Source organism: Gracilinanus agilis, chromosome 1 (genome assembly GCF_016433145.1).
Source record: "Gracilinanus agilis isolate LMUSP501 chromosome 1, AgileGrace, whole genome shotgun sequence".
Lineage (NCBI taxonomy): Eukaryota > Metazoa > Chordata > Mammalia > Didelphimorphia > Didelphidae > Gracilinanus > Gracilinanus agilis.
In genome coordinates this window covers 170,145,113-170,171,620 of record NC_058130.1, presented here as the reverse complement: position 1 = coordinate 170,171,620, position 26,508 = coordinate 170,145,113, and the positions used below count along the sequence as shown (strand labels likewise).

Here is a 26,508-nt window from a genome sequence, read left to right as displayed (position 1 = left end):
TTTTCCTTGTGTTCTTTAAAATCTTGTTCTTGTTATACCTATAGGCTATATGCCAAAGGATCCTTTCTGTGTTCAGTAGCTATTTGTGTTTGTTTCTTATATGCTTAAATGGCAGTGGTCACCTTTTTAAACTGTTTAAGATTGAGACCTGAGTAAATCAAGGAAAGCTCTAAACAAAGGTAAACCAAGCCTTTTCTTCCTTTTTAGGCTAAATAGCTTCTAGTCATCTGGGAAGGTAGTATGGGAACATGATTCTGAACTATGTTTAAATATAGTACAACCATCATTCAAGAAGACATTGTTCAGGTGGACCGCATCTTCCACAGTTAGTGCCTTGGCTCTATAGTCAGCCTGATGTCTGGGTCTGGCTTTACCAATGCTTCCTTTAATATTATTGGGGGAGGAAGGGATGTTAAGAATCAAAAGATGATTTGAAGGGCAGCTAGGTGGTTCAGTATATAGAAAACCAGACTTGGAGACAGACAGTCCTGGGTTCAAATCTGGCCTCAGATACTTCCTAAACGTAACCCTGGGCAAATCACTTAACCCCAGTTGCCTAGCTTTCACCATTCTTCTTTTTCCCTTGGAACTAATACTTAGTATGAATTTTAAGACAGAAGGTAAAGTTTTTCCCAAAAAAAGAATGGGGCGGGGGAAGAACATGAATCACATAACCATGGAAAAATGTTCTAAATTAATAAAATTTTTCAGTTAAAATATAAAAGAAAAGAAAAAGATGATTTGGGAGCCTAGGGTGAGGAAACAGGCCTTTAGGGCATTGAGGGCCTGGGCTATTGCTTTCCCCTTGTGTTCCCACAGCTGGTGCTGGGCCCTAGTGGCGTGCTTCAAGGAATCCGCCCTGGAAAATGCTATGTAGACATGTCAACGGTGGATGCAGACACGGTCACTGAATTGGCCCAGGTAGCAGTCCAATGCAAACTCTCCCACCTTTCCTAAATGAAGTATATGACCAGGACTGACCATTCTTTGACCTGGCCATTCTAGAAACTAGTCCATAGAGAACAAAGATTGAAGAGTGTTGATCTGTCTTTAGTGGAATGTTAAAGCAATAATGAAGTCTAATCTGCTTTTGGAGAGCTGCTGCCTAAATGCCTAGAGCCTCAGTTGTTCAAAAAACTAACATTCCATCATAACCTATCAGAATGTAGGCTTTCTCTGATTACTAATATAGGAAAAGTATTTCTTTTCTCCCTGGAAACAGTTTGGGCTAACAGTTCAGAAATATCCAGACTGATCATCAGCCCTTACCTTTTCTCTTGTCCTCTGTGTGAAGCCTTGCCATCTGAGGGTGGTTGAAGTCAAAGTCACAATGGGATGGCTACCTTAACATAGCTTGTGAAAGACAGAACTAGGAGGGGCAGTAAATGGCAGGAAAGAGGTGTTTGAAGTGCTACCTACTTGGTCACACTATGCTTTATTTAGTTTCAGTAGGGAAATTCAAAGTAAATAATTATTAATGGCTTTGTCCCTTCTCCATTCCCTCTTCCAAACAATTGCCAACATATTCCTAAAATACATATCTGACAATTTTACTTACCACCTCAAGAACCATGAGTGACTCTTCCTTGCTTTGAGGATCAAATGCAAACTCCTTACCTTGCTATTTATCACAAATGTAGTACTGGTTTTACTTCTCATGCCTCCCCTTCACACATTCTGCTTGCTTCATGTCCAAGTACAGCATTCCATCTCCCACTTCCATGCCTTTGAATGGGATGTCCGGATGTACTACCTCTTCACCTCTGCCTCTAAGAATCCTTAGTTTCTTTCATAGTTCAGCTTACATAAGCTCATTTAAGAAGCCTTTCCTGATTCCAATAATTATCCAAAAAAACCAACAACTATGTATATATATTTTTATATATATACATATGTATACACATATACATATATATGTGTTTGCATATAATTCCTACCCCTACAGAAAATACTTTGCTTTAATAAATACTGATTTGTTTGGATTCGCAGAGTCCAAGCACTTTTCATCGTTAGTTCCACTTGAAGGTAGTATCTGTCTTTGGGGAAGCAATCTTCATTCCAACCCTCCATTCTTATAGCATAGATTTTGAGCTTTGTGGTCCCAAGCATGGACAGCCAAGTTACTCTCTCTCTCTAAATGCATGCATGGGAAGAGATGGTGAAGAACCCCGGGCTCATTTGACAATTACACTTAGGTGGGAATGGGAAAGCAACATGTTCTAGTAGGTTCTGCCATCTTCCCTTGTCCATTGTGTTCTATACCTAGAGAACATCAACACTACATGGACACCTGTGGGAGGAACAGCCTTCAGAACCTGTGAATTTCCTTTCCAGGTGATTGTGTCCAGGGGTGGTCGATTTCTAGAAGCCCCCGTCTCAGGGAATCAGCAGTTGTCTAATGATGGGATGCTGGTGATCTTAGCAGCTGGAGACAGGGGCTTATATGAAGACTGCAGCAGCTGCTTCCAGGCAATGGGGAAGACCTCCTTCTTTCTAGGTAACATGTCTGCGTGCCAGCCCTACCACTTCAGACCTGGATTCTGGGTTGGGCCGCATATCCTATAGACTACACTGATGACAGCGCCAATCACAGCCTCTCTGCCTGGGTCCCCCAATGGGAAGGTTTCCTTTGATTTGCACACTCAGTACCTGGAAGGAGGAAGATGCAAAGGTCCAGGAGGGTCAAAACCAGTTCTGTCAAGGGCAGGTGAATGGGGCCTCCCCTGGGTTTAGAGGTGGGTCCAGATTGGATGGGTATAAGAATAGGGATGAGGGTGGAAAGCCATTCATTAAAGGAGATTTTTGTGAACTGACCATGTTTCTTTGCCCTGGGCAGGTGAAGTTGGGAATGCAGCCAAAATGATGTTGATTGTGAATATGGTCCAGGGAAGCTTCATGGCTACCATAGCTGAAGGACTGACACTGGCCCAAGTGACAGGACAGTCTCAACAGACATTGCTTGACATCCTCAATCAGGGACAGCTGGCTAGCATCTTCCTGGATCAGAAGTGCCAAAGTAAAGTCCACTTTTATTTGTTATTTTCTCCTTCCTATTTTACATCATATTTCCTTGTGTTGCGACCTAATAACTGAACTTGACAGTTTAAGCACAAAGATCTGAGATCGTGTTGAGTAGATGAAGCATAAATATTTCCTTCATAAGATTTCTCATTTCTGACTATTCTGTACTCTTTTGTGCCAGAGGAACTGCAGAACAGTTCAGTGGCAGAATCTGTGCATTCTAGAACTTGCACTCCATTTCTTAAGTTTCTGAGAGTGTGAGATATAGGGATAGTCATCCTTGTTGAAGATAATTGCTGGGGTACTTTTCTAGATCTGGTGTATTTTCTAGCTACTTTAATCAATAGTTGTCTTTTAATTGCTTGGGATTTTGTTTCCCCTCTAGATATCCTACAAGGGAACTTTAAACCTGATTTCTACCTGAAGTATATCCAGAAGGATCTCAGATTAGCCATTGCACTAGGTGATTCTGTCAATCACCCAACTCCTATGGCAGCTGCAGCAAACGAGGTACATACAGGATTGTTCTTATTCTGAAACTTGAGGAAGGGAATTAAATAAAATTTGAAGGGGGCAGCTGGATAGCTCAGTGGATTGAGAGCCAGGCCTAAACACTGGAAGTCCTAGGTTCAAATCTGACCTCAGACACTTCCCAGCTGTGTGACCCTAGGCAAGTCACTTGACCCCCATTGCCTACCCTTACCATTCTTCTGCCTTGGAGCCATACACAGTATTAACTCCAAGACGAAAGGTAAGGGTCTTAAAACAAATAAACAAACAAAAAAGCGAATGAATAAATGAAGTTTGAAGAACCATTAAGTAATTGGCAGGAAGGAATATAGTAAGACAAAAAAGCAACAAGTAGAACTGGAACAATTTATCCAGTGAGCAAGCAAAAGGGGCACTAACTAGATAGTAAACTCAAAGACTCAAAGCCTGTGACTTTTAATTCATCTGTAGCTCACCTTCTCCCACATCATACCATAATGCCATGTACACAGTAGATTTGATTGCAGTTATACAGTGTTTTCCTCACAGACTTTATTTCTGAGGACAAAAAAATAACCCTAACTCTTTGTCATTTCAGGTATATAAACGAGCCAAGGCACTGGACCAGTCTGACAATGACATGTCTGCTGTGTACCGAGCCTACATACACTAAGCCCTAAGGCCCTATCTTCCTGCTAATCCCCATTCCTCACATGGGGTCAGGGTCCTGGGACTTAACTCTGGACCAGTCCATCTGTCTCTACGTTTCCTTTTATACACAGACTTTGAAAAGATTTGCCATGAGTGCAGCTGCAGCATCAGGCCTCCCCTGGGGGCTCAGGGAAAGGGGGGAGGGGGTAGGGAAAGGTGGTATTGGATTGTAGAAAACTGATGAGCAGTCCTGCTGTTCACTTGCTGCCTGGATCAAAATGGTGGCTGTGTGTTCAAACAGGCCCCGCCCCTTCACCCCCAGAAGCAATGCTGCCAGAATCTGCTTGGCTTCTTTCTCCTTCCTGAGTTTGTCAGAGTCTGAGTTCCTCCTAGTATAGGGGGTCAGAGTCCATCTTGCCCCTTCCCCTTTCATTGGGGTTGTAAGAAGCAGCTTCCATAGTGTCCTAGTTGTGAAATGAGTTAACTCTTGGGATTGGCTCTTCCTTTTGATCCTGCTGCCCTGAATTCCCTGGGAACAGAGCCTGCTCCATTAGGAGGCCACCTAGGTCTCCCATGTCAGCACATGCCACCAGGGGGGGAGGACAGTGAGGTGGCACAGACCCCAGAAAGGGGCCCACGGTACCTCAGGCTACAAGTAGCCAGTAGGAGAGGATGTGGGTGTTTTAAGCCTCCATTATTCTAAAAAGAAAACTACTAGTAAACAAATTCCTCACATGGTTTTATGAACTAGAAAGATTTCAGGTTTGAGTGAAAAACAGGCCCACCCCACCATCACCATCTCATCAGAATCCACCATCTGCTAAGGCCCAGGCTGAAACTGGAATTCCTGGCCCTTATGAGCATAATCAAAGGGGTTTATCCAATAAAATAGATGGGATTTAGCCATCACTAACCTGATTTAATGTTTGGATTTGCATTCCAGCCTGGATAGGGTGGGGTGGGGGGAGTGGAGTGAGCACACCAATGGGAGAGCAGTGAGGAGATATGTGGAGAAGATTGACTCCTTTCTGTTTCCGTTATGTCACATGCTCTTCTGACTCCTTTGTGGAGTCCTCTTGATATTCCCTTTAGGCCCTTCCATCTATGTCCATACAGAGAGCCCTGTTGTGCATGCCACCACTTTTTTCTTCTTCCTAACCACCCCTGCCTTTGAAGAGACAGTGGGGGTGTCTTTTTGCCTACTTTGACCCAGACCTAGCTTCCCCTGCCCTGGGTAACCAACACTGACCAATCATGGGATCAGTTCTTAGTAAAGGAATGAGTAATTGCACTCCAGCCAGCATCATGTTCTTTGTGCCTCTGGGGCCACAAAGTCCCCTGTTTGGGGAAAGAGAAGACTTTGCCTGAGATGGGTCCTGACAGACTAGAAAGGTAAACCCAAGTCCATCTTGGAGATCCCTATATTCTCTTTGGGGAGGGTACCTGAATGGGACTGAAAATGGTACATAGGAACAAGGAGAAACTGTCATCCCTGAAATCTTAAATTTACCTTCCCCTTTATTTGGGTTGGTTTTCTGAAGTCACATAAAACTTAAGATCGATATTCATTGGGGGGGAGGGGTTAAGTGACAGCTCTTTGGGTATAGTTTTGTTTTGTTTTTTTTTTTGTTGTTGTTGTTTTGTTTTATTTTGTTTTGTTTTTTTCCAGTATCTGGAGGTTTGTCCCTCTTTCCTCTTTATCTCTTACAGTCTAGGTTTGAGAAATGAAACTTGTGGAAGAAGAGAGGAGACACAGGGAAGATGCAGTAATTCTGGTCCAGATGTTTGTTTCACTGGCAATACTGCCCTTATCTCTGTCTCTGAACATGCCAGTTCTGTTTCTGGCCAGGATAGTGGGAGGGAGTATAGGGTGGGGGGAGGGAGGGGAGAAGCTCTGGATCTGGGTGATGCTGTAATGAAACTGGCTAGTCAGTGTTGTCTTAATATTGTTGACAATTCTGTAAAGTTCCTTTTTATGACTTTATGTTTTAGCTATTTCGCTTTTGTTTTTGACTCCTTTTTAAAAGAGAAAATGTGACATTTGTGAAAAGCCTGTAAGAAAAGCAGTTTTCTTTTCCCCCCCTTTCAATGACAAACCCTCTAGGTAATTAAGGTTGTGAATTTTTATTTTTGCTTTGTTTTTAATTAACGTTTGTCATTCAGAATAGGATTGTGTGATGATGTTTAAATGGCAAAATAAAATATGATTTTGTGCAATTAACAAAGCTACTGCAAGAAAATAAAACCTTTCTTGGTAAATCCATGTGTTTGTGTCGCTGAAGAATCTTAGAACCAGTAGGGAGGGCTCGCAGGGCTGGTAGGCCCTGTGAGCGATTGAGGAAGAGAAGCTGTCCCCTGTCCGTTTCCGCTTGTCAAACTAATCCGTGAGTAGAGTAGAAACGGACTGTCCGCAATTAGGGAGATGAGGATACAGCCACCAACTACTTCCAACACTGAGCTTGGGGAATCAGCGACTAAAGGGAAGCCCAGTCAAGACTAAAGCAGAGTGGGGTGCCGTGCAGTTTATCTGCAAGCCCAACTAAATGAGGAGGGAGCAGAAGACAGTCCAGCCAATGAAATTGTGAATCGCAGCCTTCATTACCTATCAGAGCGCAGGCTGAACTCCAGGAGCCGCCTATCCGCTCCCCGGAACCCATCAGCCTATAGGCTACAGAGTGGGAGGCGGGGTCAGTCTGAGGGCTGGGGTAAGGGCCGGTGGCGACGTTTTCGGAGCTGACCGAGATGGCCACTGTGATGGCTGCGACAGCGGCAGAGCGGGCGGTGCTGGTAAGTCACCCGAGCGGGCATCGCTCCTGGGCGCCCTCTCCAGCCGGACGCGGGCCCAGCTCGGAACCCGGGAACGACTGGGCAGTTCCTACCACCCCCTGACTCCCTACAGCAACGCGAATCTCGCCCCCAGCTTGCTCCCTCCAGCCGCCGTACCCCCACCTTCATCCCCGACTGGCCGAAGCGGAGAGGCCTGCACCTTCTACCATGCTTGGGAACCCCCGAGGCCTGCAACGGCTCGGCCCGGGCCTCCCCACCCCTCCTCCACCCATATCCCTTGAGGGCATGCCCGAGGGCGCTGCTCATCTCACTCTCCCATGGGCAGGAGGAGGAGTTCCAGTGGCTGCTCCACGACGAGGTCCACGCGGTGCTACGCCAGCTGCAGGACATCCTCAAGGTAACCCTTCCTCTGGCCCTCTTAGCCTTGCCCCGCCTCCCCATCTGTGGTGAAAACCCGAAGGGGGTAAGGTGAGACCCACCAGCTGAAGATCACTCCGATGGCCGATCAGGAGTGACAGAGACCTGGAATCCTACCAGAAAGTGTATAATTTAAAAGGCTCGGATTTTAAATTAGAGGCCCTGATGTTCGGGTGTGAAACACACTACCCCTTGGACGGTGGGCAAGTCACATAACCTCTCTGGGCCTCACCCTTTCTCATCTGAACAGTGAGATGATTGGGAATGAAATAAGCATTTGTTAAAGGTTGAATGAATTGCTCAGGATCACACTACCACATTTGATCTGTCTTTCTGACCCCAGTCCCTGTGCACTACTTAGCTTAGCTGTCTCTCCTTTCAACACTAAAACTATGTTCCTCTTGTCACTTCCTGCATTCCATTGATCCCAGGAAGATGGGGGAGGGGGGTGGGGGAGGGTGGAGAATATGACTTCTGTGTTGTGAAATTGAGTATTGCCAGAAAGCACCTGCCCCCGGGGAAAAGACATTTTTGGATATATGCTGACTTTGCCTCTTGATTAACTGTGCTGTCTCTCTAGGTAGCTTTTGAGAAGGAAGTTTGATTGCAGTAGTTTCTTTTGGGTTCAGAGCTGCATCTATGTGGCAACATTAACTTTAAACCTTTTCTTAGCTTATCACCTCTATTCCACAACAGGAAGCCTCTTACCGATTTACTCTGCCTGGGACAGGAACGGAAGGACCAGCCAGGCAAGAGAACTTCATCCTAGGAAGTTCCACGTAAGCCTGGGGAAGAAGTTTGGGGTTAACTCCAGATAAGTATGTCATCTCTAAGGTTTAAGATCATTTCTAATACAGGAGCAGGAATAATGTAGAGGACCCTACTGTATCATCACCCAGTCTTTACCTTGAGTATAAAGTAGGGGCAAGAAGGTGAGGGACAATAATAGGGGGAATAATAGAAGCTACCCTAACCCAGATTGGACTCTCTTTGCTGTCTAATCTTATCTCAAATGTTGGTAGCTTTGGTATCCATATATAGATTACAAGAAAGTTGCAGATAATAGCTATTTTTTACAAACTAAAATCATAAACATGTTCTCGTAAGGGCTTCTATTCCTACATGGGGAAGTCTCTGAAGACCTTAAGAATGATCTTTCTCCATAATCCTGAAGGTGTTTGATTTAAGATGGGGTGGAAGTGAGGAGGGATAGGGAAGGTCAAGGATTACACGAAAGCAGAGGGAGGTGTCTCTGGGCTTAAAAGAGGGAACTGACAGGAAGCAGGTTTTGCCCTAACAGTCATGTGTTACAGCACAGATCAGGTGAAGGGTGTGTTGACTCTGCAAGGGGACGCACTGAGCCAAGCGGTGAGTCTTTGAAGGGAAGACCCTGTGCTTTCCCACCTCTTTCCTTTTGGTTATACGTCCTCAAATTAGAATTCCTTCCCCATATCTTTGTCTGCTGAAACCCTACACACAAGGCCTACCTGAAATCCTACTTCCTCTGTGAAGCCTTTCCTATGGGAGATCTTTTTCTGAAACTCCATGGCACTTTGTACCTCTTGCCTGTGTGACTCTACATTTGTATATTTGCCCTTTCCACATTTATTAGATGTTAAGCTTCTTGAGAGCAGTATCCTTGCACAGGGCTTTATGAATAGGTGGCATTAAATAAAGGCCTGTTAAATGAGTAGATTCTTGGAAACTAGCACAAAATATCATCCTTATCACTAGATCCTGAAAAGACCAGACTTTTGGGTTCTTTGTTTTTTCTTACCAGGAACACTGTTTCTATAATTAGTTACCCAGTTATCTAACTTTGCTTTCCTATTCACTCTGACTTCAGTAATATCAAAACAAGGATTTCTTGAGTACCTGTCATGTACCTAGCCATGTGTTAGCTAGGGTCAGTGGACAGAGACACAAAAGAGATTTGCAGTACAGTCTTTGCCCTCAAAAAACTTACAATCTTAGCTACTTGGTACATTCCTCCCAAGATCATTATCACCAAGTCAAGCAAAAGAGTGTTCCTGTTTCTTGTCACCTCCCCTCTGTCCCAGCTTCTCTCTGAGTCTCAGCCTAGCATTGTTCCCCAGGATCTCTGATCCTCCTGGGAACCCAGATCTCCATATAAACATCCAGCCCAAAGTGAATGTAGTAGGCCCTTACTGCCCTTAGCCTCTGGTGATATTCTTATCCTAAGGACTCTTATTGCTTGTGATTATGTGGAAGATAGAAAGGTAGACTAGCATAAATAAGCATCTCCTATTTGACCTGCTGCTGTTCTTTGTTTCTCAGGATGTGAATCTGAAAATGCCCAGAAATAACCAGCTGTTACACTTTGCATTCCGAGAAGACAAGCAGTGGAAACTACAGCAGGTAATTGTCTACCTAACACTGTTCAGCTGTATTCCAGTCGCACATGTGAGCGGGTGTGGATGTGTTACACAGCAAGAGATTCTCACTGAGAAGACTTACTGAGGATTAATTGTCATGAGTGCTGGATTAGGATGGTTGCTTGCTAGCAGCAGAGTTTAGAAGCTGGAATCTGACCCCAAGAATTCTGTGACTACTGTTCCTCCAGCACCAATGCCTTGAGTCAGGAATGAGTGTTGGACATGCATGATTACGAATCATGAGACTCCTCTCATGCATACATATACATATGCTTCACACACAAAGAGAAATGTTATTACACATGTATCCTCTCAGAAATGTTTAAAGGAACAGAGCAGAAGCAGCACCCAGCCATTACAGAGTGAGACAAACACTGAGCACATTGCACAGCATTTAAAAGTCAAGTCACCTAAAAGATTCTGAGGTTAACTCCCAGTTCTAACTGATGTTAAATAAACTCGGAAGCTAACTCCTAGTAGAGTGTTTCTCCCTCTAACCCACGTCCGGTGGTTGGTGTGGGCTTTGTGTCTTCAGATCCAGGATGCCAGGAATCATGTGAGCCAAGCAATTTATCTCCTTGCCAACCGTGATGAGAGCTACCAGTTCAAGACAGGAGCTGAGGTCCTAAAGGTGAGCACTCTGAGGAAAAGATTCTGAATGGGAGAATGCTTACCTGATGATGGCTTCCCTTTTATATCTTAATCCTAAAGATTGTCTTATTGTCATGATTTTCCCTACTTTCATATAACCTACTCTTCAGGTCTCTGATTCCAGGGTGTTTTAATGGTACAAATAGGGAATAGGGAAATTTTGAGTCTCCAACCCCGAGATTCTGATCAGTTAGGACTGATAAGTGGGAATAGGTTATTGAGGCTAAGGTTTTTGGATGATCCAATGGGGCTGTTACTCTTTCACTTCTATATTCAACTATATCCCCTTAATACTCACTGCCTTTTACTGTCTTTATTTTACTATTATGGCAATAAAAGGAATAAAGTCAAGGGAAAAGCAGTTCATCCTGTCCCCCAGAATCCCTAGTTCCTACTAGCAACTTCTGGTTAGGGAAGGGGAGGCAGTGTTCACCCACTGGCTTCAAAGAAAAATTAGAGCCTTCAGGATATGCATATAGTGCCTAGAGGAACAGAGTGCCACAGAAATGACTATGTGAACTTTGGAGCTTCTGTGATTATGACTTGAAGGAATCCGGTGGCCCTTACTCCCCCTTCCCATTTGAGAAGCAGGCACTTCAGGAGCTTGGGGCTCTGACCAGTTCTGCCCTGGGGACTACTATGACTCTTCATGTCTGTCCCCAGCTAATGGATGCAGTGATGCTGCAGCTAACACGAGCACGAAATCGGCTCACCACTCCAGCTACGCTTACGCTGCCTGAGATTGCCTCCAGCGGCCTGACGGTCAGTGTCCAGTCATTACACTATTATATGGCTTGTTTGGGGTAGAGGACCTGGTCCCCAGGTCCCTATCACTCCCAGGCGAACAATGGCCAGGAAAGGGAGGGGATTCTCACAGAGATTTGAATGATAACCCACCAAGAAGGCCTGCAAAGGACAGCCCGGTACCACCCAACCCCTCACCCCCATTCTGTGCCTTTCTCTTTCCTGCATATCCATTTCCCACTCAGGGATTCTCAGCCTGGGGTCTTGGCCTCACTTTGTTCTGTGGTTGGGGCATTGGGGGACGGGGTGTATATCATTATTAACATTTTAATAGCTATCTTAATACATTAGGTTTCCTTGTAATCCTGTATCTTTAATTAAAATATTAACCTAAGAAGGTTTCATCACCTCACCCAGAGTCATGTTAGGAATCCCTGCTGTGGAGAGACAGACCTGGGGTTTTACACAGATCCCAGCTCTGCCTCTAGGCCTCTTGTTCTTTAACCTCGGTGTCTGAGAAGATCAGCATTTCTCTCTTCTTGAGGCCTGGGATGCACAAGGGGAGGGCAGGGTGGAGGAAAGACCAACAGCAAAAGGGCAAATCCCTCCAGTTCCTTCTTGCCACCCCCAAACTCTGTCTTCTGCCACCTGGAGTGGCTAATCTGACCCGAGACTATATCCACACTTCCCCCAGAGGATGTTTGCACCCGCTTTGCCTGCAGACCTTCTGGTGAACTTTTACATCAACCTCAATAAGCTCTGCCTGACTGTGTACCAGCTACATCCTCTGCAGCCCAGCTCCACCAAGGTAAGGAGCACTTTGAACCACCACCTCCCTGCTACTGCCCATGCAGTGATTTGTGCCCAGCCTCCAGTCCCAGCAGCTGGAATTCCACAGCTACTCTGAGAGAGTCAGACCAGAGGCACTGCTAGCTGGCTGCTGGTGTGTGCTGCCCTGGCACTACCCTCGTTTTCTCTGATGTTTTGTTTAGAACTTCCGCCCTTCGGGGGGAGCTGTAATTCACAGCCCAGGAGCCATGTTGTAAGTAATCATTTTGAGGTGATGGGTAAGAGCATGTGTCCCCAGTCCCCTGCACTTGTCCCCATTTACCTTGGGAGCAGTCCCAGGTCCTACTGACTGTCCTTCCACCCCCAGCCAGGGTCCCAGATGAAGTCCTCCCTCTCTGTGTTCCCCATTCCTAGAGTCGCCTATCTCTCTTCCATTCCTCTTTCCCTGTGTTGACTGCAGTGAATGGGGTGCCCAAAGATTGGAGGTGAGCCACGTGCACAAGGTGGAGTGTGTGATTCCCTGGCTCAATGATGCCCTTGTCTTCTTCACTGTCTCTCTGCAGCTCTGCCAGCAGCTCAAGGACAAGGTGGGTGGCCAGGGTTTGTGCAGTGACCAGGCCAGGAGGCTTTCCAAAGGCCTTCCTGCCTAGCACAGGAGTTAGAACCAAAGCAGATTTCATTTAGGTACAGTGTACTCTGAAGAGAGGGTCCTGGCAAGTCCAAGCTTAACTGAATGAAAAGTTAAACAAGGGGGAGGCAGCTGGGTCGCTCAGCGGATATAGAGCCAGGCCTGGAGGTCCTGAGTTCAAATGTGCCCTCGGACACTTCCTAGTTGTGTGACCCTAGACAAGTCACTTAATCCCCATTACCTAGCCCTTACCCCTCATATGTCTTGGAACCAATACAAACATCATTGGGCTGTTTCAACCCTTTGTTGACATTTCCTCTGCTTCTTTCAGCTATCTGAAATTGCTTCAGAGGTTAAATGCAGACTCCAGGTTCTTTGCTCGAGCCAGGAGCTAAGAATTCATGATAGGAAGGACAGTGAGGAGGTGCGGGGGAGCCTCCGCAGAGAGGCCGCTGTCATTGCTCTGCTCTGTCCCCAGATCTCAGTCTTCTCCAGCTACTGGAGCTACAGGCCCTTCTGACCAAGAGGAACCTGACAGATTCCCCCCGGGAAAGAGGTGCCTAGCCCAAGGTTCGGTCCCTACGGGGGCTGAGGTAGCCCCCCACAAGGAATCCTGGAGGGAGCAGCCTAGACAAGGTATAGCATGCTGCTGGTTCAGCATGGGCAGTGCGTTATTTATTTCCCTCGTGGCCCCCAGGCTCGGAGAAGCCCTCTCTGCCAGGTACAAGTGCATGAATGCTAGTGACCCCTGGAGAAGTGGGTCTGAGGCCAGAGTAAGGATCTGAAGGGAACTCGGAGGGCTCCGAGGGGCCAGTTGTTCGGGAGCCCCGTGTGACAGACACTGACTGAGGAAGCACCTCGTGAGACAGAAATCCAAAGGCTGGGCCGAGGGAGAACGGGGGCCGCTCCGCCTTCCCAGCCCCAGCTTCCTGAGGTGTCCATGACCTTTGGACCCAAGGGGAGGGAGGAGCACAGGCAGAAGCTCTGGTTCTGCTCCCTCCTCAACAGCAAAGCTCCCCACTGCACACCGGCTTGGAGGGGTGTGGGGAGAGTGAGAGGCGTGACAATACATGTAAAGGGTGGCTGCCTGTGTTTGGGCTGTAATCTTCCTATTTGTTCTGTAAAAGTATCCGTCATCTGCTGAGAAATAAAGAATCAAGACCCAAGCCCAAGTGCCTGTATGTCATGGAGGGGGAAGACTTGGGGGTTGCTGTTCCTGTGCCAAAATGAGGGGGAGGGGAAGTCTGTTGGGAATGTGTGGAAGCCCCCCTGGGAGAGAGTTGTTTTTTGTTTGGTTTGTGCTCATCTTTTCCCCGTGGCCTAACTTGCTGTCAGTATTGTTCCACGGAGGCGGAGCCTTCTCCATCCAGGAGAGCCAGGAAAAAACAAACCTCATTTGTGTGCTTTATGGGGGTGGGGAAGGAAGATGGGGAGATACTGAGGTTGCTTGAGAGAAGCTCTGGAGAGATGGAGTCTGATTTCTTTAATGTTTGTTGCTTCATGGTGTGGGCTATGGGACGCCGCCCTGATTGTCAGTCCATCAGGTGAGAGGCGCTGGACTACGGTTCCAGGGCTAGGTTGTCCACTCCCTTGGGTCTCCTCTGCAAGAAGGAGAGGAATCTTACCAGGCTGCTCCAGAGGAAGCCCAGGGCCCAGAAGAAGGGAGACGGGGACACACCATCCATGGGGGGCCTCCGGGGTTACCTTTGGGGGGCTGGGGGAATTGCAGCAGCCACAGCAGCAGCAGTGCAGGAGGACAAGGAGCATCAGCACCAGTACTGTTCCTGGGGGCAGGAGGAAAGATGTCACTCAGAAATTGGGAGGAAGAGGCCCAGGGCACGTGGCATGAAAGACTGCATCCCTGGGGTAGCCACGATGAGGGGAGGTCTGGAAGGCTATGGCCATACTCACCAGTGAAGGTGAGGAAGACCACACAGGCCGCAATGTCCCACTCAGACTGAAACAGATGGTGGCTCTTCAGGCGACCCAACAGTTGCTGCACAGTCTCCTCCAGCTCGCTCCCCACATCCCTGCTGGATGGGGCCATCCCTGCAAGTCCCTGGAGGCCTATCATCCCAGGCAAGAAGGTCAAGAGCCCCCGTCATCCCCTCTCCCCCCAGGCCAGCCCAGGTGAACCCCAGCTCCTCAGAGGACTTCATCTCCCCAAGTTTCACATTCTTCTGGAATAGGTCCACCTCCTCGGGCTCCAGCCTGAGGTGGGGCACACAACAGTCAAAAGAAACCCATTCCTACCTGCCTAGCCTGGCCTAAATGCCAGCAGGAAGTTCCTCCATTACCGCCCATCTCCACCCTCTCTCGTCGTCCCTTCCTGGGGTACAGAAAGACAGAGGAGCTGCCCAGACTCTTCCTCTCCCCCAGGCTCCTAGGGAAGGGCCCACTGATCCCTCCATGAACTCCCCAGGCCTTACCTGCCGGGAGAAAGACCCAAGTGCTGGAGACCCGGCGCCTCGGCTTCCTGCTTCCTAGTCCTGCTGCACCTGTGGCCACCCAGCTCCTCCTCCAGCCCCTGGGCCGGCCCAGCCCAGCTCAACAGGCTCGGCTACAGCCCATGCTAAACACCCGCCCAGGTTACCGCAGTGATCGCTGCCAGATCCCCAAAGCGTCCTGGTGCTGGAAGTGGCCGGGGAAGGTGAGGACACCCGGCACCCGTCCCCAGGAAGTTTCTCCTCGGTGATCCCCAACACACACACATACCAGCGCTCGGTCCCAATTCCTTCAGAGCTCTTGTCCCAGAGGAGAGATTCTGAAAGAGCTAAGAGGGTCAGGGAGCAAAGAGAACAGGACCAAGGAGGTCGAGATGGGGATTGAGGAGGGGAAAGAGGGCAGAGGCCCCACCTCGGCCTCCAAGGCAGCCACTTTGGCATTCCCTCATCCACGGACACGCCTCCTTACAGGAAAGAGCCCCAGACCAGTAGCCGGGAAACCTCGGTTCTGTTTAGTCCCAGCTCTGACACTGACCAAGGGGGACAACGCGTGTCCCTGGAAAGACTGAATGTCTCCTCGATTGTTACCTGCTGCTTCTCTGGGAAAAATAATGGAATAATAGCTTGCACTAATATAGCACTCATTATGTGCCAGGCACTGTGCTAAGAGCTTTACAAATCCTTCAGTTGCTTCTCACAACAGCCTGGAGAGGTACATGCTATTATTGTCCTCATTTTACAGTTGAAGAAACAGGTTAAGTGACTTCCCCAAGGTCACAGCCACTGAGTGTCTGGAACTGGATTTGAACTGAGGTCCTTCTGACTTGAAGCCCAGCACTCTAGATGTTCATCTCTACTCTGCCTGAGTCCCAGGGCTCAGTAATAAGAACCAACTGAGACCACAGAGGGGGTAAAGCTACATGGCTTTGAATTGTTATGTGAATGTGAAATATTATCATTTGTGCTCAGACCCGTGACCCCCTTTTGTTGGTTTGATTTTTCTCTTAAAATTCAAAAATAAGTCATTTTTTGGCCCAACAGACATTTCCTTCAAAAAATACCCAAATAAACTGAATACGTTCCCCGGGAAAAAAAAAAGAAAAGCAATGATTAGAACTAATAACAATGCCCCTTGCCATTTTCATAAGTTTTTTTCATGTGTTCTTTAATTCTTTAATTTTATTTGGCTCAAGTTGTGTGGCCTCCGTGTGCTGAGTTTATTTACATTGTACTCAGTGAATGTGTACACATTCTTTTCTGTGACGTCTTTCTTATGAAGATTAAAATGGGTGTTACTGGAGCCATTTTTTCCTTGTTAAATGTTTTCCTTTACTGTGGCTTCTATTATGAAGATGGGCAGCGTCCTGAAATATTTCCACAAATTGCCCAAATATATCTTCCCAGCTTCCATTTATGTTCTTTTATGACTTGTCTTTTTAGACAGAGAGAGGATGATGGGCTGGAATAGGGAGAGAGAGTACAGAGGGAACAGGGGTGAGTTGTAGGAGAGAGGTTGAGATAAGAGCATGAGGACTTCCTAACTTGCTACTTTCCTCTCCTTTGCTCCCATTCAGAAACATGGATTTAGAACTGGAAGGGGCTCTTGAAATCCTGTAGTCTATTTCCCCTCATTTTATAAATGAGGAAAATTAAAAGAGATAAAGTGACTTTTCCAAGGTGACACAGCTGTCAATATCAAATGTTAAACTTGGGGGCTCCTGCTTTCCAATCTAGTATCCTTTCCACTACACTGAGATGCTGCAGGCATACTTATGGAGATGAGCTGTGTGACATGCACCTTCCAAAGATGCCTGACAGTGCCCAGGACTCTCTAAAATATTACTATGCTAAACAAACTTGGACTTTGTATTCAACTTGGATGCCTCCTACACCAGAAGAGTCCTAGGCTGGGAAGTTGTAGAGGTGTGGGAAGGGGGGGGGGGGGAAGGGGGAGAGGAAGAGCTCAGATTCTTCAGTTAACTGTCATCTACTCCCCCACCCATCCCACCACAGTCATACACTGAACCTCAGAGATTGGGGTGACCTCCCTCCGTAGCTGGCTCCCTAAAGAGTGATCAGGGCCAGGTGATCAAGAGAGGGAAGCTCTTCATCTTTGTCTGTCTTTTCCACGTGTCACTCTATGTCTTTGCGTCTCTGTCTCTCCTTTGGTCTCTATTTCTTGGTGCCTCTCCTCTCCATCATTGCCTTGTTGCCTTTGTCTCTTGGTGCCCCTCTATTGTTGTGTCTCTCTTTCCTGTCCATCTATCTTTTGTTGCCTCTTAAATTTGGGTCTCTGACTCCCATAGTTTTGTCTTTCTCTTGATGTCTCTCATCCTCTACCTCAGTGACCTCTATCTCTGTCATTGTCTAATTATATCTCTCTCTATCTCTCTTTGTTGTTATCTAACTCCCTTATTTATCTTCCCAAGTATCACCACCAACAGGACAAATGGATTCTTGGTCAAGAAGAATCTCCCCTTGATGAATCCTACTTCTACTGCTGGAAGGTGAGCTGTCACCTTTCCATTAATGGGGACAAATCAGCCCTTCCCAACTCACCCACTGGCCAAGATACATCCTCCAACCTGAGTATACTTTCCAATCAATCAAGAAGCATTATTTATTGTGTCTACTATATGCCAGGTGCTGTACTAAGTGCTGAAGCTACAAAGAGAAAAGTGAAACGGTCCTTGCCCTCAAGAAGCTTATATTCTACCATAATATATGGAATACATAACCCTGCAATATGACTAGATCTTTGGCTTTCTAGTGGGAGAGTTTGTAGAGGCAATACCCAACCTGTAATGAGTGCAGGTGGTCAGTGCATTGGGGGAGATGGTGCATTGCTAGGGGATGGGGTAGTTATTAGCTCAAGCTTTTCTCTACTTGAAATGGAAGTAGTGATATCTCTCTAGCTGGGCATTTTTTTTAACTGATCCACTAGCCTACCAAACCTCCCTGCCATATCATCTTTTTTTTTCCCTTTCATACTCTACCCCTTCTGTAACCCCTCCTAGGACATCAGACGATTAATCAGCTAATGTTCATAAAGCATAGTATATCTTGCACAGTTAGGTGTCAGAGATCATGGATCAAAGAGGAAGAATAACACCTCCAAATGTAGGGATCATGATTCAGCTTTCCTCCTGAGTTGTAAACAAAACTACCTTTCTCTTACCTTTCTCCCCTCCCGTACAACAACAGGGCTGGACAAGTTGGGCAGAGCTATTGTCATGGCGGGGACTTCCAAGCGTTCCACATCTCCCCACGCCTCTCGATCTTCCAGCCCTAAGGCTCCCCCCTGTGAGATGTTTGGCTATGTGGGGATTGAGGCTGTGCTGGACCAGCTGAAGATCAAAGCCATGAAAACTGGTTTTGAATTCAACATCATGGTTGTTGGTGAGCGAAAAGGGAGGAAGAGAGGAGTAAAATCAAGTTGAAGGGTAAAAAAACCAAAATACATCCATTCAGGGCTTTCTCCATTCCCCTTCAAATCTCTTCCGCTCTGTGGGTCTACAAGCCATTCACTGATCCTACGTCCCTCTAACCAATTCCTCCATGATTTTATTTCCTTGAGTGTCACAAACATAAATTTCTATCTTGAAGGGACCTCAGGGACTCCGTAGTCTAACCCCACCGAAGTAAACTGAGGTCCCTGGAGGGGAAGTGACTTGCCATACAGATAAAAGCTGTTTTTGAACCCAGGTGTTTTTATTCCAACGATAGCATTCTCTCCACTGTATCATGTTACCTCCACTAATACTCCCAGTGTGATCAGCTACTGTATGACCATGCATGCCATTCTCCTCTTCACTCCATTAAGTATCTCCATTCCCTCCCTTCCCCTCTGTTCATGAATGTGTCCTTCTGGTATATCCCCAGGGAGGAGTGGATTGGGTAAGTCCACAATGGTAAACACTTTGTTCAAGTCCAAGGTGTGGAAATCATCACCAGTGAACAAGCTGGGGCCTTTACCTCAAACCTTACAGCTGCAGTCTGTTACCCATAGTGAGTACTCCCTCGTATCTACCCTGCCCTGTGGACCCACCAAGAACTGCCCCAATTTCCTAAAACTGCCCTGCCTCCAGTGTTGATCCCCTTCTTCAACTGTTCCTCTGGTCCTGATGACTCCTCAGAGTTTGAGGTCCCCCTATGATGCTCCCCAACCCTCCCTCCATAGCAATTGAGGAGAAGGGGGTGAAGCTGAAGCTGACAGTGACAGACACACCTGGATTTGGGGACCAGATCAACAATGACAAGTGGTATGTGCCTTCTTGGGAATTCTATCCTTATTCAAAGTAGGGAGGAATTCCCTTTTCCACATTCTTTCCTTCCCTTTCTTATTCCTTCACCCTTTGCCATCCCTCCTTCTATCCTGCCTCTAATCCTTGACAAAGAAGCTTTTCCACCATTGCCCAACTTGCAAACAGAGATGGCTGGGTGGTGGATTTTAGGCTCTGAATTAGGAAGCCCTGTGTTGAGGGAAACTATTTTATAGCCTGACTAGGAGTTTTGGGAGGCCTGACCTTTCAAGGCTCACGTCAAGTCCCATCTTTTCCATGAAGACTCACCCCACCACCCAAGCTTCAGTGATCCCTTCTCCTTCAAGACTCCTGAAGTACTTGTGACTACTATTCTTGCAGTACTTGCTAAAGGCTTCTTTGTGTTGCTTTTTACATTTGTCTGTATAAACCTCTTCTCCTCATCTGGATTATACTCTCCACAGAAAGAGCCATATCTTATTCTGTTCTGTAGCCCTTGAAACCAACCCTAAGTTGTTGGTGGCAACAATCATAGGGGTGGGATGGGAAGATGGGATGCCAAAGAACCTCCATATGTATCAGTGGGGTAAGGGTGTTTGGATGGGATCCCCAAGATGCTTTCCTACAGTGTCTTCCCCTTTCCTTTCCAGTTGGGACCCCATCTTGAACTATATCAATGATCAGTATGAGCGCTACCTGCAGGAAGAGGTTCTCATCACTCGGCAGCACCACATCCCTGACACACGGGTGCACATCTGTGTGTACTTTGTGCCTCCCACAGGACACTGGTGAGGGGAGAGCAAAGGGAAGCCCCCGCTGGCAGGGTGAGGGGATGGCACTATTAAACATATACACATAATTTGTGGGATCCCAATTCCCCAATCCTGAACCACTATTGCTGATTGAAAGTTCTAGATACTAGCAGAATTTGAGATAAAAAAAAAAGGGATCTAGATTCACTCGAGTTGGAAAATGGGCTCATTCTCTCCCCTACCTTCCTGTCTCCTAGTCTTCGGCCCCTAGACATAGAGTTTCTGAAGCGTCTGTGTCGGGTGGTGAATGTTGTTCCTGTTATTGCCCGGGCAGATAGCCTCACCTTAGAAGAGAGGGAATCTTTCAGGTGGCAGGTAAGGGGGAACTGGCCCAGGCCTGGAGGATCTTTATCAACTGGAAACTGGACATTTTAGGGAACTGACCAGGAGACTTCATTCCCAGGTTTAGGGTAGAGTTTCATCAATAAGTGGAAATAAAGACCACAACTGGGAAAGAGAAGGTCAGTTGGATGAGAGGTGGGAAAGGGAGGAAAGATCTTCCCATGGCATAGGTCTTTGGTGGGAAGTCATATCAGGGAGAAAGGATCCATGGCCTTGCAAGGATGGAAGTTAAATTTCTGCCTCCCTCAGATTCAGGAGGATCTGAAGAACAATGGCATCTTTGTTTACCCGCAGAAGTGCTTTGATGAAGACTCAAATGACAAAACTTTGAATGATAAGATCCGGGTGAGAGACCATGCAATTTTAACAGTAATGGGATCACTTCAGGGTTGGTGACCTCTCTTTTGGGAAATTGCCTCAAGATGGCAGCTTTTTATCTCCTCCTCCACCCCATTTTTTTTTGTCAAAATACTTTAATTTACCCAATTATGTGTAACAACAACTTTCCGCATTAGTTTTCTGAAATTATATGATCCAAATTGTTTCCCTCTCCTCTCTCTTCCTTCTTCCTTCCTAAATATGGTAAGCAATTTGATCTGGGTTATATCACGTAACACATTTTTCCATATAGTTCATTTTTGTAAGAGAATACTCACATAAAACCAAAACTCTAAAATAAAATCCAAATAAACTAAAATGAAAAATTACATGCTTTGATCTGTATTCCGACTCCAACAGTTCTTTCTTTGGAAGTAGATAGTATTCTTTGTCCTAAGTCCCCCAGAATTGTCCTGGATCATTGTATTGCTGAGAGCAGCTAAGTCTATGACAGTTGATTATTCCACAATATTTCTGTTACTGTGTACAGTGTTTTCCCAGTTCTACTTATTTTGTTCTGTATCAGTTCATGTAGGTCTTGTCGGCTCTTTCTGAAATCATCCTATTCACCATTTGTTTACTTTTCATTTTTATTTTTTATGTATGCCATTCTTCACTTTAATTCCTTCATGTTTTTTTCTCTATTGTGAGAGACATATGTTTTCTTTTACAACATGACTGTTCATCATTTCTTACAGCACAATAGTATTCCATCACCAACATATGTCACATTTTGTTCAGCCATTCCTTAGCTGATGGGCATCCTTTCAGTTTCCAATTCTTTGCCACCACAAAAAGGGCTGCTATAAATATTTTTGTACAAGTAGGTCCACCCCCACCCACTTTATTTTATTTCTTTGGAATATAGACCTAGTAGTGGTATTACTGGATCAAAGGGTATATACATTGTTTTATAGCCCTTTAGGCATAGTTCCAAATTGCCCTCCAAGTGGTTGGATCAGTTTACAACTTCCAACAGTGCATTAGTGCCCTAAATTTACCACATCCGCACTAATATTTATCACTTTCCTTTACTGTCATATTGGCCAATCTGAGAGATGTGAAGTGGTACATCAGAGTTCTTTTAATTTGCATTTCTCTAATCAACAATGATTTAGAACATTTTTTCATATGATTATTGATAGCATTGATTTCTTCATCTGAAAAATGCTTATTCATATCCTTTGACCATTTGTCAATTGGGGAATGGCTGTATTCTTATACATCTGACTTAGTTTTCTATATATTTGAAAAATGAGACCTTTATCAGAGAAATCTGTTATAAAAAGTTTTTCCCAGTTTTATAGGTTTCCTTCTAATCTTGGTTATATTGATTTTTTTATAAAAAACCTTTTTAATTTTATATAGTCAAAAATTATTCATTTTACATCTTGTGATGTTCTCTATCTTTTGTTTGGCCATAAATTCTTCCCTTCTCCATAGATCTGACAGGTGAACATTCTACATTCCCCTAATTTATTTACAGTATCACTCTTTATGTCTAAATCATATACCCATTTTGACTTTATCTTGTCATAGAGTGTCAGATATTGGTGGTCTATGCCTAGTGTCTGCCATACTGTTTTCATTTTCCCAGCAGTTTTTGTCAAATAATGAGTTCTTATCCCCAAAGCTAAGATCTTATGGGTTTATCAAACACTAGATTTCCCAAATCATTTATTCCTCATTTATTCCATTGATCCCTCATTCTTTTTCTTAGCCAGTACCAGATTGTTTTGATGATTACTGCCTTCAAATACAATTTAAGATCTTATACTGCTAGGACACCTTCCTTCACATTTTTTTCCCACTAATTCCCTTAATATTCTTGATCTCTTATTCTTCCAAATGAATTTTGTTATTATTTTTTCTAGTTCTTTAAAATTTTTTTTGGTAATTTGATTGTTACGGTACTGAAAACACAATTTAATTTAGGTAGAATTGTCATTTTTATTATTAGTTCTGCCTATCCATGAGCAATTAATGTTTTCCCAATTGTTTAGATCTGACTTTATTTGTGTGAAAAGTGTTTTATAATTGTTTTCATGTAATGTTTTCATGTTTGTCTTGGCAAATAAATTCTCAGGTATTTTATATTATCTAGAGTTATTTTAGATGGAATTTATCTTCCTATTTCTTGCTGCTGGACTTTTGTGATTTGTGTGGTTTTGTTTTGTATCCTGCAATCTGCCCTCTCTTAGTCTTTATTACCACACACACCCAAAACCTATTGTCTCAGGTATAAGAAATTATGTTCTTATCTTGTGAAGAACCTGAGGGTATTCCAGATAGGTAAATGATAAGGACACAGTGTGGTCAGTGTTCATCCTTGTCCAGCCTAAGAGAAGTCTTAGAAAAGATTTATGTGATTGTTTCTAGTTCTAAGTGCTTCTCTATGCAATCCTATCAGAAGTCTGGCTTCTCCTTCTGATTTGATCTGACTTCCCACCCCAGCCCAAAAGTAGAGCCCTCTAAGTTCTCTTAGTTCTTGAGGAAAACGGGCCTTTTCTATAGATTCTACCCTTATGCTCAGTTTGTACTGAAACCCCAGACAGTCCCTGGTCTCCCCTCACCAGAAGTAGTCCCCTCCCAAAGTCTTTTCAACCTACTCATATGATAAAATACAAAGAAAACTAGCTTTGGAGTCAGGTGATCTGGGTTCAGATTTAGGCATTGCTATTCAATCCTTATGTAACATTGTCCAGGTTACTTTTGCTGCCCTCAACCTCAGTTTCCTCATCTGCAAAATGAGAGGCTCAAACAAGAGGATTTCTAAGGTCTCTTTGAGCTGCTGCACTGCCAATCAAAATACAAAAATCTCACGTTTCTGAACAAGGAATAGATTGGAGTATTTCAATGGATCCATGAAAACATCTGCATGAGTATTCTTTTGCCCTCTAACTCACAACTCTTGATGATGTCCTTTTGTCCTATGCAATTCTTGTCCATGTCTTTCCACAAATTCTCCAGAGTGAATTCAATACGATGCAGGCTTTTCTTTGGTACTTTTAAGAGGTCATAGATACTATTGCAACCCTGTCTCTCAACAGTGGACAAACCCATCTTCTTAACTGATCGTGCATATTCCTGAAGATGTCTTTCACAATATAGCCATTTTAAATATCTAGGATGAATTTTTATATTGGCTTTTGAGTAATCTACAGTTTTGACCCTTCTGAGATCATGCTGTTTCATGATTTCTCAGCTGTGTGCAACATTCCCAGGAAAATATTGGTGTTAATAAAATTAGCTTTGGGGGTATTGAGCAACTGGGGTTCAACCGAAGGGCAGCACAAAATTTTCCAAGACTGATGCAACCTCATCTTTTTTTCCTACTAAATTCTGCACCATTTTCCAGCCATTGGTCATTATCCAACTTTAGCACCTGTTCAAGATATGCATAGGGATAAAGTTCCTTGGACTGCAATTCCAACTACATGGTGGGCAAGTAAGAGGCTTTCCCCATCCACTCTACCACTCCCACCTTCCACTTTTTAAATATAATTTTTATTTTATTTTTAAAAAATATTTTTCCATGGTTCCACAATTCATTTTATCGCCATTCCCTCTTCCCTGCCCCCTTCCAGAGCTGACAAGCAATTCTTCTGGGTTATACATGCATTATCACTCAAAACCTATTTCCATCTTATTCATTTTTGTAAGGGAGTAATGTTTTTAAATCAAAACCTCCATTCATACACCCATATAAACAAGTGATAATGTTTTCTTCTGGATTTCTACTCCCCCCCACCTTCTTTCTCTAGATGTGAATAGTAAGTCCCACAGAATTGTCCTGGATCATTGCACTGCTATTATTAGCAAAGTCATTACCTTTGATCATCCCATAATGTTTCAGTTACTGTGTATAATGATCTCCTTGTTCTGCTCATTTCACTCCACATCAGTTCATTGTGTGTTTGCCTTCATCATTTTTAAAAATAACATCATGGAAGTCTTTCCTGTTCTTTTAGAAATCAAGCAGTTCATCATTCCTTATAGCACGATAGTATTCCATTGCCATCATATCCCACAATTTGTTCAGCTGTTCCCCAATCAAGGGACATCCCCTCATTTTCCAATTTGTTGCCACCACAAAAAAGCACAGCTGTAAATATTTTCGTATGGACGAGTCCATCCCTATTTCCACCTCCCATTTGGACAGCTAGACTAATTCCTTTTTATTGACTCTCATAAGAAGTATTCAGAACTTGTTGCAAACAGCAAAATGCTGCTCTAAGAACATAAGTGGTAGCATGTTAGAGTAGGTGCTGAAAGACCCAGGTTTAAATCCTGTCATACAGATTCTTCCTCTTTGAGTGACCGTGAGAAAGTCACTCAACCTCACTGGGTATCATTTTTCTTTTTTTTTTTTCTTTTTTTTTTAAACCCCTACCTTCCATCTTTGAGTCAATACTATGTATTGGCTCCAAGGCAGAAGAGTGGTAAGGGCTAGGCAATGGGGGTCAAGTGACTTGCCCAGGGTCACACAACTAGAAAGTGGCTGAGGCCAGATTTGAACCTAAGACCTCCCATCTCTAGGCCTGACTCTCAATCCACTGAACCACCCAGCTGCCTACCTCCCCCCCCCATCATTTTTCTTATCTGTGAAATGGGAATAATTTTAGCACCTAGTTATGGGATTAAGCAAAGTAATGGTCTTAAGCACTTTTTAAGCCTTAAAGCTATATGTCAGCAATTGTTGTGTTATAGTGAGTGGGGTGGAGCAGTAGTGCTCTTCTCTTTGGAGTTTAAAGAACATCCTCCCTGACACTGGCAAACAAGGATGGTCCATCAGCAACACTGTAAAGTGAACAAAATTTATATTTAGTTCCCTACCTTCCCTTTTATAAATCTTCTCCTCCAACCTTCATGGCACCCATTCTTCCCAAGCCTTTAGTTTTCCATAGCTTCTTGTTCTCTTTCTGCTATTAAAACATGCTCTCAAGAAAGGCTCCAGCATCAATCACTCACTCTTTGGTGTGAATTTAACTCTCTTAAATCTACTTTCCCCAGAAGAATTTATCTCTAAGTGCTGAAAAGCTATGTCCTATAATTTCAGTCATTCTTGAGTTGATAGGGATAATGTATTTTGAAAGAAAGTACATGAATCATGCCATTAAAAAACTAGTTCTTAGTGAATCTATTCTCCTAGGTTTTCACTTAACCTACTTCTTACTCTTCTCTCTTTGGAATGATGGGTATAACCTTTTATTCATTGATGGCTCCTAAGTAATGTGACTGAAGACTCTCTCCTTATATATAAATATTCCCTCTCATACACCAGTATCCCCACTCACTTTTTCTTGCCTAAATTACATTTCCCCTTTTGGTCTCCCCCTCAGGTTACTTTGAGAGGCATAGCTTTGGGAAATAGGGTGATGAAATTCTCCCTCTCCTCTGCCCTGGTTATTACATACCTGGAGAATTACGTCCCATTCTCTGAGTGCCACATTTAGGAAGAACATTAATAAGCTATAAAGTGCCTAACATGGATGTAATAAGAGGCTTGCTTGAAGAAACTAGGGATAATTAATAGTTATATTCAATTATTTGAAGGGTTGAAGGTTTGAAGAAAGAAAGAAAGAAAGAAAGAAAAAGAAAGGAGGAAGGAAGAAGGGAGAGAAGGAAGGAAAGGAAGGAAGGAAGGAAGGAAGGAAGGAAGGAAGGAAGGAAGGAAGGAAGGAAGGAAGGAAGGAA

The 26,508-nt window shown here is 44.7% G+C and overlaps 4 protein-coding genes across 10 annotated transcripts in view; 3 read left to right on the top strand and 1 right to left on the bottom strand.

Annotated features, from left to right (window-relative positions):
- The window catches only part of GLYR1 (glyoxylate reductase 1 homolog), a 43,554-nt gene extending 37,775 nt beyond the window's left edge, over positions 1-5,779 (top strand). For all 7 annotated transcript variants that reach the window (XM_044659022.1, XM_044659021.1, XM_044659020.1 and 4 more), the window contains 5 exons: positions 820-921; positions 2,335-2,497; positions 2,837-3,016; positions 3,407-3,531; positions 4,109-5,779. In XM_044659022.1, the coding sequence (XP_044514957.1) occupies positions 820-921; positions 2,335-2,497; positions 2,837-3,016; positions 3,407-3,531; positions 4,109-4,183 (645 nt within the window). In that variant the 3' untranslated portion in view covers positions 4,184-5,779. The remainder of the gene's footprint in view (positions 1-819; positions 922-2,334; positions 2,498-2,836; positions 3,017-3,406; positions 3,532-4,108) is intronic.
- Positions 5,780-6,858: 1,079 nt separating this feature from the next.
- ROGDI (rogdi atypical leucine zipper) lies at positions 6,859-13,739 on the top strand. The gene is made up of 11 exons (XM_044659012.1): positions 6,859-6,948; positions 7,274-7,345; positions 8,062-8,144; positions 8,679-8,733; positions 9,664-9,744; positions 10,297-10,392; positions 11,076-11,174; positions 11,851-11,964; positions 12,149-12,198; positions 12,406-12,532; positions 13,052-13,739. The coding sequence occupies exons 1-11, from the start codon at positions 6,904-6,906 to the stop codon at positions 13,091-13,093; spliced, it is 864 nt and encodes a 287-aa protein (XP_044514947.1). The 5' UTR covers positions 6,859-6,903; the 3' UTR covers positions 13,094-13,739.
- Positions 13,740-13,812: 73 nt separating this feature from the next.
- On the bottom strand, positions 13,813-15,095 carry SMIM22 (small integral membrane protein 22). The gene is made up of 4 exons (XM_044659014.1): positions 15,003-15,095; positions 14,485-14,640; positions 14,278-14,357; positions 13,813-14,174 (listed from the first exon to the last, which is right to left on the bottom strand). Exons 2-4 carry the CDS (start codon positions 14,618-14,620, stop codon positions 14,133-14,135), a joined length of 258 nt encoding a protein of 85 aa, XP_044514949.1. The 5' UTR covers positions 14,621-14,640; positions 15,003-15,095; the 3' UTR covers positions 13,813-14,132.
- Positions 15,096-18,250: 3,155 nt separating this feature from the next.
- Positions 18,251-26,508, top strand: part of SEPTIN12 (septin 12) — a 10,018-nt gene continuing 1,760 nt past the window's right edge. Inside the window, exons 1-6 of the mRNA XM_044657304.1 lie at positions 18,251-18,416; positions 18,900-19,025; positions 19,198-19,279; positions 19,930-20,067; positions 20,289-20,406; positions 20,683-20,778. Coding sequence (XP_044513239.1) covers positions 18,251-18,416; positions 18,900-19,025; positions 19,198-19,279; positions 19,930-20,067; positions 20,289-20,406; positions 20,683-20,778 — 726 coding nt within the window. The remainder of the gene's footprint in view (positions 18,417-18,899; positions 19,026-19,197; positions 19,280-19,929; positions 20,068-20,288; positions 20,407-20,682; positions 20,779-26,508) is intronic.